General features: G+C 41.7%; 1 protein-coding gene across 2 annotated transcripts; it reads left to right on the forward strand.

The window, feature by feature from the left end:
* Positions 1-706: 706 nt before the first annotated feature.
* sccpdhb (saccharopine dehydrogenase b) lies at positions 707-10,281 on the forward strand. 2 transcript variants are annotated; one of them, XM_069158671.1, is made up of 12 exons: positions 707-920; positions 1,945-2,057; positions 2,547-2,627; positions 2,791-2,920; positions 3,155-3,204; positions 3,638-3,768; positions 4,416-4,533; positions 6,117-6,236; positions 6,633-6,689; positions 8,049-8,160; positions 8,723-8,804; positions 8,962-10,281. In XM_069158671.1, the coding sequence occupies exons 1-12, from the start codon at positions 725-727 to the stop codon at positions 9,059-9,061; spliced, it is 1,290 nt and encodes a 429-aa protein (XP_069014772.1). In that variant the 5' UTR covers positions 707-724; the 3' UTR covers positions 9,062-10,281. The 2 variants fall into 2 exon arrangements, with proteins under 2 accessions (XP_069014772.1, XP_069014773.1); XM_069158672.1 differs by having other exon boundaries at positions 828-945.
* The last annotated feature ends 3,485 nt before the right edge of the window (positions 10,282-13,766 follow it).

Genomic DNA, 13,766 nt, shown 5'->3' on the forward strand with positions numbered 1-13,766 from the left:
TCCGATTTTAAATATTAAAGTAGTCATCCTTGAAAAAAACCGAACATACTCAAATTAATAATAATTACGATTTTTTTTCCTACAATTTGAGTGTTGCATGCAGCTCTTGAGGATTTTCAGTCCACAAATTCCCCAACTGTCATTCCAGATCACCACCACCGGATGTCACTGTTCACCACGGAATCAGCAACCATTTTGTCTGAATAGCAAATTCAGCCACATATTGCTGCAGTCCTGCATGGTGGAGAAACACCATGTGTCCGGGCAGATGCAGGCTGCTAAGTGTCTGCAGTTTATCAGAGGCTGACCCACCTGTGTGTCCCACCTGTCGTATGTCACAATACTTCTTTTGAGGAAATATTTAGACTAATTTGTAAGGCTAAACTCATTGCAAACGTGTTTGTAGTGCATAAATGCTGAATTGTGGAGGGAGACGTTTAGTTGCTCCCCACACCTTCCAGTTGGTGAACTTTTCTTCGTTGATTAAAATGTTATATTAAAATGATTTCAACTAATTCTCAACATACCATTGTTAGACGGTGGTAAAGCCTGCAGCAGCTCTGTAATCAGTGGTAATCAATCAGCGGACTGACAGTCTCGGCACTGCGGCCACCACAGGTGTTCATTGATTGCTTCCTGACAGTTACGTTCGCTGCGCAGCCAATCAGCGGACAGAACGGGAACTTACGTCACCGAGACGGGACCTTGAAGTAAAGCGTAAACAATGGCGGCAGTAACCCCAAGCAGACCTTACCACATTATTATATTCGGCGCCACGGGCTTCACCGGACAGTTTGTGGTGGAGGAAGTCGCCCGGTGCGCCGCAGAGAGCCCCGGCGGTGGCTGTCTGAAATGGGCCGTGGCCGGGAGAAGCAGACGGCGGCTGGAAGAAGCGCTGAAGGGAGCCGCGGGGAGGCTGTGTACGTGCCGGACACGTTGGACAGGGTGTGCTGGAGCTAACTGAGCCGAGACTGATCGCTGTCAGACTGAACGATTTCATGTCAGGCTGCCGCAGGGTCCACTGAGAGAGACAGCAGGCACAGCAGTTGATGTTGTTGTTATTGTTGTTGTTTGTGGCTGGTTTTGTAGCCAGAAGTGAACAACGTTTAACTTGACCTCTAAATAAATATAAGTCCTCGTTGTGCTCCAGACCCGCGAGCTACATTTAGGAGCCGGCAGGTCGAGTTATTGATCCGTGTAGCTTTCAGCCTGACTGAGGATAAGAAACGGACATTTCTTATTTATTCTGCAGCCTATGGAGGACTAAAAGTGTCAGAGATGTAGTATTAAAAACCCATTATTTATAATGTAATTGTAAAATAAAAACATCCATTCATACATTTCTTTACAAATTGATGTATTTCCAAATAATTTATTTGATAAAACCTAAATTACAAACAAAATATTAATCTGTCAATAAACACTTCTATTAACAAAAACTACATGTTAACCATCAATAAGTAGGCTACATCCACAGACCTTTTTTCCCCACAGACATTTTAATTTGTCGCAGTATTTAATGCCCAGGTGTAATAATGATATCTCAGGGCCATGGCAGTGAGCCAACATGCACGTAAGTAGGACCTCCTCAAAGTGGGACGGAGCCACATTAATACATCTGTTTCTATAATATATGTATAATATATATAAGTCAAGATGCTTGTGGCCCTCCATAGAAGCTACATGAGTTCACACAGTATTTGAGGACTTGTCAGATTCTTCCAACCTCACACATATATGCAAAATTAAGTTATTATTATCTGACATTTCAGCACCGTTGGCAATATCCTTGAAATATTGTCAAAAATGCTTCTCTGACGACTTACATGTAACATGAACAAATACCAAACCACTGAGGTTACAGCTATATAAGTGTTTAAGAGCTTTATAAGGGTTATTTACTTTACAGTTCCTGACATTGATCTGTGTCTTCTCTCTTGTCAGCCATGCCCGAGTTGAGGACAGACATCGAAATCATTGTCGCCGATGTGTCTATCGAGGAATCTCTGGCCATCATGTGCCAGCAAGGTGTGCTGATCCTCAACTGTGTGGGACCAGTAAGTATCGTAATCCAAGTTCTGTCAAGGCATCAAACAAAGACAACGCAGAGATGATGTTTAGCAGATTGTGAAATTGGATTAGAAACTGCGATCGTGTAGTTTGTGGGGAAGCGCGATCGTATCGTATGATGTCATGTGAAGGTTGCAAAATGAAACATCGGCACCGGCCCAAAATGAACACTTTGCTGATATGACAGGTTGATTAAATGATGCTTTAATCATGAGTTCATGCTCGATGCCATGTTAGCAGCGCAAGGGTGCAACGATATGTATTCAGTGTGTGAAACAGACAGCGAAGCTGCTGTTTGCAGTGATTGCTCAACGGCAGTCTTAAGAAAGAGCCACATCTTCAACACTACAAATTTAATTAATCAGCAAAAAGCGTTCGAAAATATCGGCACAATGGATGTCGGCAGAATATCGCACATCGAGCATCCTTATTGGTTTCGTGTTTGACCACATTTCTTTCTGCTCTTCTCCTCTCAGTACAGATTTTATGGTGAACCAGTGGTCAAAGCCTGCATTGAAAATGGAGCTCACTACATAGACATCTGCGGGGAGCCTCAGGTAGGATCTACAGGAGGTAGTTAGAAGTCCATATGTCAGGTTTTAGGAACTGGTTCACCGCGTTTGTCTCTTTCACAGCTTACACTGACAAGTACTGAATATATTGAGCCTAAACAGACACGAGCCGTGTTTGATGAGTGTGGACGGGTCTGATCCTCTGCAGTTCCTGGAGCGCATGCAGCTGGAGTACCACACCAAGGCCGCGGACAGAGGAGTGTATGTGATCGGCAGCTGTGGATTTGACTCCATACCGGCAGATCTGGGTATTCTCTACACGCAGAGGAAGTTCAAAGGTCAGAAACAAAACAGCTCATTTAGCAAAGCAAACTTCAAAAATCGATCTTCATATTTAAGCCGCAGTAGCTACACCAAGCAGTGTTGTGTCATGTTTTACTGTCAGATTGTTGATTTTTTATTTTTGCCAGCATGTTTGTGAAATAAAAAAAAATGTGTGTGTGTATCTGTCAGTGAACTCAAGAATTTGAATGTGTTTAGAAAATTTTAACTTTGGTTTGCTCTGATTTCAGGAACTCTGACAGCAGTGGAGAGCTTCCTGGAAATTAGCAGCGGGCCTGAGGTACACTTAACAAGCACAGCTTCTGCAATGATAATATAAATATCAAAGTAATACAATATTAATAGTAAAGCGATGTTTGTTTTGGTGCAAATTTTATTAAGGTGTGCCATCCCTTTCATATCACACCATGACGTGTATAATATTTGGTAATTAAGATTAGAAAAAGTAAAATTTTTATATAGCCATTTTTAAATTCCTTTGAAGATAAATATACTGACGTTCAACCAAAACATGCCACAAGTTAGTTTTCAGAATGGAAATTTTTCCAGAGTGAAGCGTTCCCAGCAGGCTCAGGTTCCTGCAGTCTGTCAATCAGAAGAAATTAGCTGTTTATTCAAGTTTAAACCTTTAATGAGCTCGTTGGAGGGAGTCTTGGATAGCTTTGGTTTCCTGCATGGTGACGTGATTGAACGCGCTCTCTCGACCCTCGCAGGGGTCGTCGGGCCACGATGCCACTTGGCAGTCGGCTGTGTACGGCTTCGCAGACAGCGGATGCCTCCGCCAGCTCAGGAAGAAGTTTGGCCACAAGCCGCTGCCTGTGGTCGGAGCCAAAGTCAAGAAGAGGTGAGTCCGTTACAGAGCGATTACTGTCTGGCTAAAACACTTCCGTTTAAGTAACAGTATTTTTATTGGTGCGTGAAGCTTGGCAGCGGAATGCCTCGAACAAGTTTCCTCCAGAGCTCAGCAGAGATCTCCACCTGAAATTAGTGGATTTTTTTTTTTACACTTGGCCTACAATTTAATAGGTAAAAGTAAAAGCCGGCTTACTCTTCTAATTACAATTGCCTTCATTTAAAAAATGTTTTAAGTTAATGCAGTCATCATCACCACATAAAGTAAAACAGCCTTGAAACACGCTTAACAAGTCAGCTTTAAGTAAGTGTAGAAAAACACAGCACGCGTGAAGGTACAAAGTTTCTGCAGGACTGCAGCCATTTGCAGACTATTACTGTCTGGCAGCGTGACTTACATTCAGTGTAATGAGGTTTTATTGGACGGCGGGTCCCGGCAGAGATGGAGAGGCAGATTTAGGAGACTATCAGTGGATGGAATGAGCTTCAGTACGACTGTGCTGAGGCTGCAAGCAGGGATGGATCTGGTGGGTAAAGAACACTTTGCATGCTCTTTGAGTAATTTGGATGTATCTTTGTGTGTGTGTGTGTGTGTGTGTGTGTGTGTGTGTGTGTGTGTTTGTTTGTTTGTGTGTCCAGGGGTTTTCTGTTTTTCTGGAAGGAGATGGAGCAGTACGCCATCCCCTTCATGGGTTCGGACCCCTCGGTCGTCAAGAGAACCCAGCGCTTCATGTACGAGGAGGAACAACGAACACCAGTAAGATCATATAACAGAAGAACTGACGTAGCGTTTCCTATTACAGCGCAACCTCGTGGAGTTTTCTTTTATGCATAGTTACACTCTAAACAAACGTGTTGCCTCCTCATCAAACATGTGCAGAGATTTTTTTTTACAGATATTTTGAAATCCTTCCCTCCTTTTTCTGGTGCTTTTGCTGACACTTTCTGCCCTTTAGTGGATCAGCTTGAAACAAGAGGATGTCGTGTAACTTCCGCTGCACACTACACATGCCATCCCGCCGTGAGAGGCAGGAATGTGTATGTCATGTGTTTTCCTGCATATAGAAGCACAGCATCATTTCATCGAAACATTTCGAGACAGCACCAGTGGTGAACAGCTCTGTTAATTGTCATGATTTCCAAATTTAAAGCTGAGCTAGCTGACTTCCTGTTTAGCCTGATGCTAACTTGAATGGGAATTAAGCTACGTTTTATTCTGTTTTTAATACTTGTGGCTGTTGTTCAGCAAAAGTTACATAATCTTGATTTAAACTATTAAAAGCAAATTCTCCAGCAATTTTCCAACAATGCTGTAATCGTCTGTTCTATTTGGCTGACCGATAATATTTAATGTAAGAAAAAAATCAGCTGCAATTATAAGTACATTGTGTTCGTAAACACCACACGTATCAGAGGACTTGCTGTTAATGAATGTAACGCGAAGGCTCGAGGTCACATTCAGACCCACAGACTAGCTCTGCAGGCGTTTTATGAAGGTCACGATCACCTCATCATCTCAGCTGATGTGACTTTTCTCACGTCTCCGAGTTCTTTCTAACCCTGAGGTACAGTCTAACTCGACACTACAGTTTTATGTGTAATCAATAATTGGCCGTGCCCTGTTGGAGGCGGTGAATAACGGCTCCGTGATGTCCTGCTTCTTCCTGACTGTGCCTCAGGACCAGAGAGATTGAGCAGCGCTAATATCTCGCTGCTATCTGCGTCCCTCAGGAGCACGGTGTGGTACGCTGCATGAAATCACTCAAAGGAGATTCAGTGTTTAATATTAAGATCTCCCCCCCCCCACACACACACACACCACCACCACCGCTCTCTACCTGCTGTAACTAGGTCAGCCATTTCTGCAGCTGTCACTGTTTTTGATCACAGCCAGAGACTCAGGTCTTAATGAAACTATCTCATTATGTTGTTTGGACCGCCATCCACTACCTGAGTGGAAATATGATGAGTCATCTGTAGTGATTCATCACTTTCTTCCCCACTGCTCATTACTCCCTTTGACATTTCATCTCCGCTTCCCTTTTTGTTTTTCCTCCTCTGACTCTCTCCTTCTTCCTCCCGCCACCTGATTGTTGCTTCTCACCTTCGTCCCTCCTCTTCCTCCACCACCTGCCTCCCTTTACTCCTTATCACTTTCATCTCTCTCACCCCCCCCCCCCACCCGTCCCTCCCCCCTCCTCTCTCGACATACCACTTTCCCTTCATCTTTCATTTCCCCCCTCACCTGCACCTGTTATCTGCATCTCCTTATCATTTTCCCTCCCTTCCCATACTCCCCCCCCCCCCCCCCCCCCCCCCCCCCCCCATCTGCAACCACAGGTCCAGTACAGCTCCTACGTCGGGGTCGGCGGCCTCTTCTCGGTCATCAAGCTGCTCTGTGGCGGCCTGCTCTTCTGGTTCATGGTGAAATTCAGGCTGGGCAGGACACTCCTCACAACGGTAGTTCATCAAACAAGCCTCTCCATGTCTAATGCCGCCGTTCACAGCACGTAATCTGAGTGCCGTCGACGTGGAGGCAGCAAAATCTTTAAGACTTAAGTTGGTTCCTCCCAAGTATTTGAAAATGTGGATGAATGTCTCAGTACAGTGTATGTGTGTGGTGACCTGAAGGGTTTATGCAAAGCTACTCATGTATATGCAGCGGTAGAGAAGCAGAGAAATGATTCCAAACAACCTGGATTATACAGTTTCAACGTCAATTATTAAACAAGAGTTATGGAGTAAATACAGCCAATGTATTGTATCTGTACGATCACACTTCTTTTCAAACTTAGTTTTTATTTTTATTTTGTGACTGCTACATATATAACTGATTTTTTTTTTTTTTGCCCACAGTTTCCATCTCTCTTCTCCTTTGGTTTATTCACCAAAGCTGGTCCAACCATGAAACAGGTAAAACAAACACTGTGCCACTTTAGATATTTGTATGATTATGATACCATTTCCCATCCCGTGACCCTATCCCTCGTTCAGGAGCGTCTACTGGGAAGTGGCCCATCAGAACAGAGCTAGAAGGGGGCGGGGCTTAACATCTTAAAGTAAGGAAATGGGACAGCACTCGTTGCGTCAACAGTAGCTGCAGTTGTCCTAAGTTAATTATTGATAAATTTGTATGATGACATATCAAAGAATCCGCTATTAATGCTCACAAACAAGACTTAATTTAATCTGTTTGAACAATAAATATGTTTATTCTCCCAAAACTTCAGATTACAAAAATATTATTGAAAACAATCTACTTATTTGATGGATAATTTTTTATGAATCATGTTATGTTGCTTCAGTTTGCAAAGCATTCTTCTACCACTCCGTTCAGAGTCTGCGTCTTAAAACAAGAGGTGGCGCTTGTAACATTGGAAATGGCAAATTTAGTCAAAAATTTTGGATCCTGCAATAACCTGTTTAGTTCTTTTTGGTCTTTGGCAAGAAGTTAGCTAATTTAATGCCAGAGCTCGTGCAAATATTCCGCCACAACAACTTCCTACTGACACTATTTTGCGAGGGGCACTGTCACTGTATTCTCTAGATTAGCACTGCCCCAAACAATCATGATTGGTTAAAAGAAATACAAACAAGCCAGAGTGTTTTTCTCCCGCATACCAATGATATGTGGACGTTGCCAGATTATTCTCCAGCACTGGCACGGCGAGGTAGTAATAGGTCTGGTGATGTAGGACTAGGGTTGATTTATTCTTTGTTGGTAAAGGCCCCAACTATTTATTCTTGTTGGAACCGAGCAACACTTTGTTGGAAAAAAGTTAATGTCACACTTTTTAGCACTGATGGGGATTCAGCTCTGGAGTTGTTTGCTTGTTATTCATGTTGCAGGAAGAAATATGATCAAACCACGACCAATAAATCTTGATGGATTATCTAATCAGACATTTTGGGTTTTAAACCTTTAATGAATAATTTCTAAAAATGTTCTTTTCACAACTGTGACTTTGACTTTTGCTTATTTAGTCATGAATACATTATTTTTTTTAAATTAGTCTTAATGGTAATGGCATATTAATTCAAATTAAGCAACTGTAAATTACAGAAAAACATAATATACTGTAAAAAAGAGTACATATGAAATAAATGTATTATTTATACTGTATTTGTTATGATCTCTCAGACATGCCTGCATATATTTTCTTGGGAGTTTTATTTGATGTGCAGTAAGGTTGTGCTGTGAAATCTTGTTTGATTTTCCTCATCCTGTCCACTCGTTCAGCTCCTCTCTCCCTCTTCACTCTCCTCTCACAGATAGAAGACACCTGCTTCAGCTTGACGTTTTTCGGGGAGGGTTACTCGGAGGGAGCCGATCCCTCACAGGGACGACCCGACGCCAAGATCTGCACTCAGGTCATCGGAGCAGGTAAAGCTGCCACAGGCCGTAGTCATCACACTGCTCCTGTGGGTTTCTGGACTTTGTAGTTTTTAACAAACAGAATTCATATCGTAGTAAAAAGTGCATTTGTTGGGTCTATTTTCAACTGCAGATTAATATCCATCGGTGAGCATTCACTGCAGCAAAGGGCTTAGCTATAAATCCAACAAAATAAATGCTTTACTTCAATATGTCAGCATATTGCACACGATGCCTTTAAATACTGTAATAAAAACATATTTAAGTGATTTGTCGTCACTTCTGAAGTAACTTTATAACTAGCTCGTCCACCCGGGAAGCTGCTTTCAGACATGTTTGTTGCTCTTTTATGTATGTTTCCCACCTCAAATGTCATCATACTATTACGCTGTGTGAGTTTATGATGTCATTACGTTAAGAAGTAGAAATATTGCTTTTATTCTGATGTGATTTCACATCGGGCTTTGGATACACGACACTTTATTTACTTAACGGTCAGGTACAGTGTTGTAAATAGTTCTGTGGGCTGTTTGTGCTGTAAACAGACGTTTTCTGTGTTTCTATTTGTCAGAGCCTGGTTATGTAGCCACAGTGTCTGCTGTGGTACAGGCAGCTGTAACCTTGCTGAATGAACTCCACTCGCTCCCCAGGAGGTCAGTGAAGTCTATTTTTCTTCTCTCAATCTTCCTGTTCCTCCTCTTTCATAATCTGTCTGTCTTTCAGTCTTGTCTCCATCTGCCTTCCTTCTTTATTCAGTACCTCTTCTTTCACCTCTCCACCTCATTATTGTCTGTCTGTTGTTTTTGACAGGGGAGGAGTTTACACTCCGGGAGCTGCTTTCTATAAAACCAGTCTGATCGACCGCCTCCACAATCACAGCATCAAGTTCTCGGTCAGAAACCACCAGTAACCCTTTAGAGCCACTGTAAAGGTCACAGCAGCTTCCAGCTCCAGTGATGACCACTGGAGACGTAACGTGACCTTTCGATCCAGTCGACATGACCGCCCTTTACCGTCCCTGTAAAGTCCCTGAACCCTGCATCACTTTGACTGCTTCTTGGTTTCTTAACATCACTCTGAGGCTTGTAATTTATCTGAGGACCACTGATGCAGAGGGAGGGTCGTAGTCTTGCTCGAGGACACTTCAGAAACACACCGTCCACTCTGGTTGCCACCCGCTGAGGCCAGCTGTGTCTTCGCCAACCTCCTTTTTTTTCTTTGCTTCCCCCTGCAAAGCAAACCTTTTTCAATCTGGGAGAAGAAATATGTTTTTAACTTCTCAACACCCCAGGGACTGATAACACGAAATATGCTTTTACTTTAGTTTTACTGCAGTTAGTAGAACAGCAAAATAGTTTACACACAACTTCGTCTGGGCAAAGTTGTTTTTATCAAACTATCGAGCTCATAAAATCCTAGAAAACGAGCAAATTTGCACTTGAAAATATTTAAAAAAAATTCTAACACGAAGCTAAAAACACCAGAAAATAACAGAAAAATAGAATAGAAGCTATTTTACAGGATTAATATGACTATTCTTATAATATAATTTATGTAATATCTGAAGTGTGCAATGCAATCTATGTTAACTATGTGCATGAGACAATCGAGTAAAATAAATTTCATACCTTGTTTTGGCTTCATACTTCTGTGTCACACAGTTTTCTTCAGATTGAAGCTCATTATTGAGTCCACATGGTTTACTCTCTTCACAGAGATTCTACTACAGGAGCTGTAACAGCGGTCTCATACTTTTTTTAAATTTTTTTTTTTTTTTTTTTATGCCATCCAAAGGTCTCTTTCATAGAAGTCAATTTACATGCTGAAGTTGGAAAAGCGCAGAAAAGTAGTAAAATAATGATGCCTGAATTCCATGAAACAATTTCAAGGTCCTGCTATCGTTCATGTCGACTCACAGTCACGCTCGCATGGTTCACTGGGACACTTCAAGAGAATAAAACCATTTATGATGTTATTAGTGGCACTTGTTATTTCCTACTGCTGGACTAGAGTAGGGTTATTTACAATACTCATTAAAGTATCCCCCAGGTGTCTTGTGTGTCTCTGAAATCCTTCCCTGAAAATGATGGTTTAGGCTTTTGTGTATACAGCAAAATAAAAATTTAAATAAATCATCTGCTTTTTTTTGTCAAATTTGGAAAAAGCGAACATTTGTTTTCTTTGAAACAATGTCTACATATACAAGTGGTATACTTCAACACAACCACAAGGAAAGTTAACTTTTTCAACCATTTGTTAAACAAAACTAGAAAAGAATAATATTCTTCTGTGTAAAACGTAACTACACCTTTGGCACCTGAAGCTATCATTGCCGCATTTAGCAGAAGAAACTTCTTGTAAGTGTTTTGCAGAACTCTGCAGAACTTTCCACCAAATTTTGGACCACTCTTACATTCAAAACAAGATGTTTCAGGGTTTTCTTTCTTTCTCTGTCCGTTTAAAATTCCCCTAAAACATTTCAACGGGATTCAAGTCTTTGCTTTGACTCGGTCATTTAATCACCCTCCATTTCTTCTACTGGAGCCATTCTTTGGTGGATGTGCTGCTGAGGATCATCATCCTGTTGAAAGGTCCACTTCCTGTTCAACATCAGCTTTCATGCAGATGACATCAAATTCTCTTCAGGCACTCTTTAATATGATGCAGAAGTTGAATCGGTGACTACAAGCTGTGCAGTCACTGAAGCAACGCGGCAACCCCCAAACCATGACACTACCACCACCGTGCTTCACATCTAGAATGACACCAAACATGTTTACTGTTAGTGACCAAACAACTGCATCTTTGATTCATCTGTCCAGGGCACATTATTCCTTTATGTTTATTAGTAAACTGTAGTTTTCCTCAATTGTTCTTTTTGGAAAGCAAATTCTTTTTTCCAACACACATCCCCTGCAGGTCAATCAATCAGGTCATCTCTTTCTGATTGTTGACTCATGCACTTCGACAGCAGCAACTTCCAGAGCTATCTGCAGATCCTGTGAGGAAACATTGAGGCTATTGCGGACTTCTTTTTTGCATCAAACACTTTGCTCTTGGGATTCTTCCGATGTGGCAGACAGTTCTGGACAAAGTGGCACCAACCAAACCCCTTTTCTACCACCAGGTGTCAGCGTTTCCTCTGCCCCACGTTGCTGACAAATATTTACAATGACACAGCTCGACATGACAGCAGAGGTCATCTCATGCTAGAGGATGCAGAGACAGCCAATCAAGGAGGACTGTGGTTAAAATCAGGAGAAACAGGAACTACAGTCACAAGAAGGTTGTTGTTTGGTACCTGACATCTCACATCTACCTAAAGGATGTCACGGTTCAAAAGAGCTTCCAGCTATTGTCTTTTTTTTTATTTTTTTTTTATTTTTTTTTTTATTTTTTTTTTTTTTACTCTTTCTCCTTATTGTGAGTCCTCTGTCTCATATGCCTCCCCTTGACTCCAATAAAACAGCTGTCACACACATAGATGTACTGAGAGAGGTGCTTGTAGCTCTGTGTGAAAACAGCCTGCTGACAGGAGACGTGCGAGGTGGCTTCTTTGTTTAACAGCTCCTAAGTACAGTGTGATGAGGAGCCGAGCTGGGATGGGTGGGGTGGTGTTTTGCCCTGTGTGAATGTACAAGAATGAGAGAGAAGGGGAGAGAGATTGCAGTGGTTTCCCTTTCGTAACAGTGAGCAGCCCCACCCCTCTCGACTGGCCCCGTCCGCCATTGTGGCTGTGCAGATATTCATGTCATGTCCCTCACCTCAGCCAGCTCCTCTTCCTCTGCCTTTGGATCTCTGTCTAACTAATGATCCGCCTGCACTTTACAAATCCCATTTGTTTTATTGGCATGGCCATCAGTATTGCCAAAGCTTGTTGTACAAGGTTTACAATAAAAGTGTAATCATTTGGATAGATTGATTGATTTTTCAGCACATTACCATCACGATACATCAACCTTGACACCCGTATGGATGACCTGTACACAATAGACCACAGACATGTCCACCACGACAACATTCTTCTTGGTGTTTTACTAGTAGAAAATGGCCTGTATCTCTAAAATGGTATATGAAATGGTCAAAGACAGAAATTGAAATAGCTAAAACCAAAAAAAGAGTTTTAAAACAAACAAAATTACTCCGACCTGGTTTAGCAAAATATACGGCAAGTATTTTACATATTACAGCACTACACACACTATACAACTACAGTTATAAGACAATAAAAGAAAATAAAGTGTGGCAGAAAAATAATGAATAAAAGAATTAACCAAAGAATTTGGTAATAATGTACGTCAGTAGTGAACTTCGGAAACATTCTCAGCCGTTATTCTCCATGTAAATATTGACAATATTATTGGTTTGAGAGTGTGTCTAATTCCTGGTGACTGTTTTATTTCAGTAAATAGCCTCTTCCTTCTTTACACAGACTGCAGTGCAGCAGGAAGTCTTGCTGTGCGTCTGCCTCTTGTTACAGTAACTGCTTTCTCTGTGAATCTTTCATTGTATTTCGGTTTTGGTTCTCTGTCTCACCGTGTTTCCATTTGGCCTGTTTTCCTCGCTCTGTCCAGTGGGACGTTGTATGTTCACATGTTCACATAAAACAGCACACTGTAGCGTTTCATAGGACTCCCCTCCTCCATCACTCCCCTCGCCCCCACTGCTGCAGATGCAGGCGCTGGCAGATTGTGTTGCTTTCATTCTCTGACCTCTGACCTACTGTGCTGTATAAATCTAACCTCTGGATAGAACCTCTTCAACCTCAGTTTCCCCCTCCATTTCCCAATTTTGCCCTAAAGTGATGTCACAGTTTAAAAAAAATAAAAAATAAAAATGTATAGGCTCTTTTTTATGGAGCAGAACAGCTGTACAACAATTTATACCGACATATGGACAAACAACCAGATGCACAAAGTAAAAGCCTAAAGATGGTCTCATGGTGATTGGCTACGAGCCACAAACAGACAATATTTAAACAATAAATGTGACTTAATACATTTGTAATTTTGTGAAGGATTAGCAATCCATCCAGGATGGATGTAACCTGCCTTCATTCATAATCAACACAACTTAATTAATAAATAGTTTCTAAACTCTGTCAAATATATCGGTGGAGTCACATACTGTGAATATCAGTCTCTCTAGTTTAAGATGGATCAACTCCTTCACTCCAACTCGGTGGATGATGATTCTTGTAGAGCAGAAGGATCAGACTCCATGCTAGCAAAGTGAGAACTTGTGTTACTTGATGTTTAGCTCCCGAGAGATGACTGTTATTATTGTCTCATTTGATGCTAAAAGTAGCTGTCATGTAGGATCTGAATGAATTATCATTTTGAAAATACCTCTCAGTGTTTTACAGATTGATTAATAGACAGATGACGACACTGTAATGTGCCGAAGAGGCCGGTGAGAGTTTGCATCTGTCACAGGTTGGATCCACATCTGGAAACATTTGAAAGAGTTTGACTTTAGACGGCGATGCAGTCATAAACTGAAGGAGGCCATGCAGAGGAGCGATCGAGGCTGTGTGAACCCATGTTCTGCAAATTAGACAAGTAATTATAAATAAAAGAGATTTCATAGGTGAATTGGGAAAGGAAGGTGTATTA

The sequence above is a fragment of the Embiotoca jacksoni genome, unplaced genomic scaffold, assembly GCF_022577435.1.
Source record: "Embiotoca jacksoni isolate LCO1_2020_lvr unplaced genomic scaffold, fEmbJac1.0.p SCAF_23, whole genome shotgun sequence".
Classification (NCBI taxonomy): domain Eukaryota; kingdom Metazoa; phylum Chordata; class Actinopteri; family Embiotocidae; genus Embiotoca; species Embiotoca jacksoni.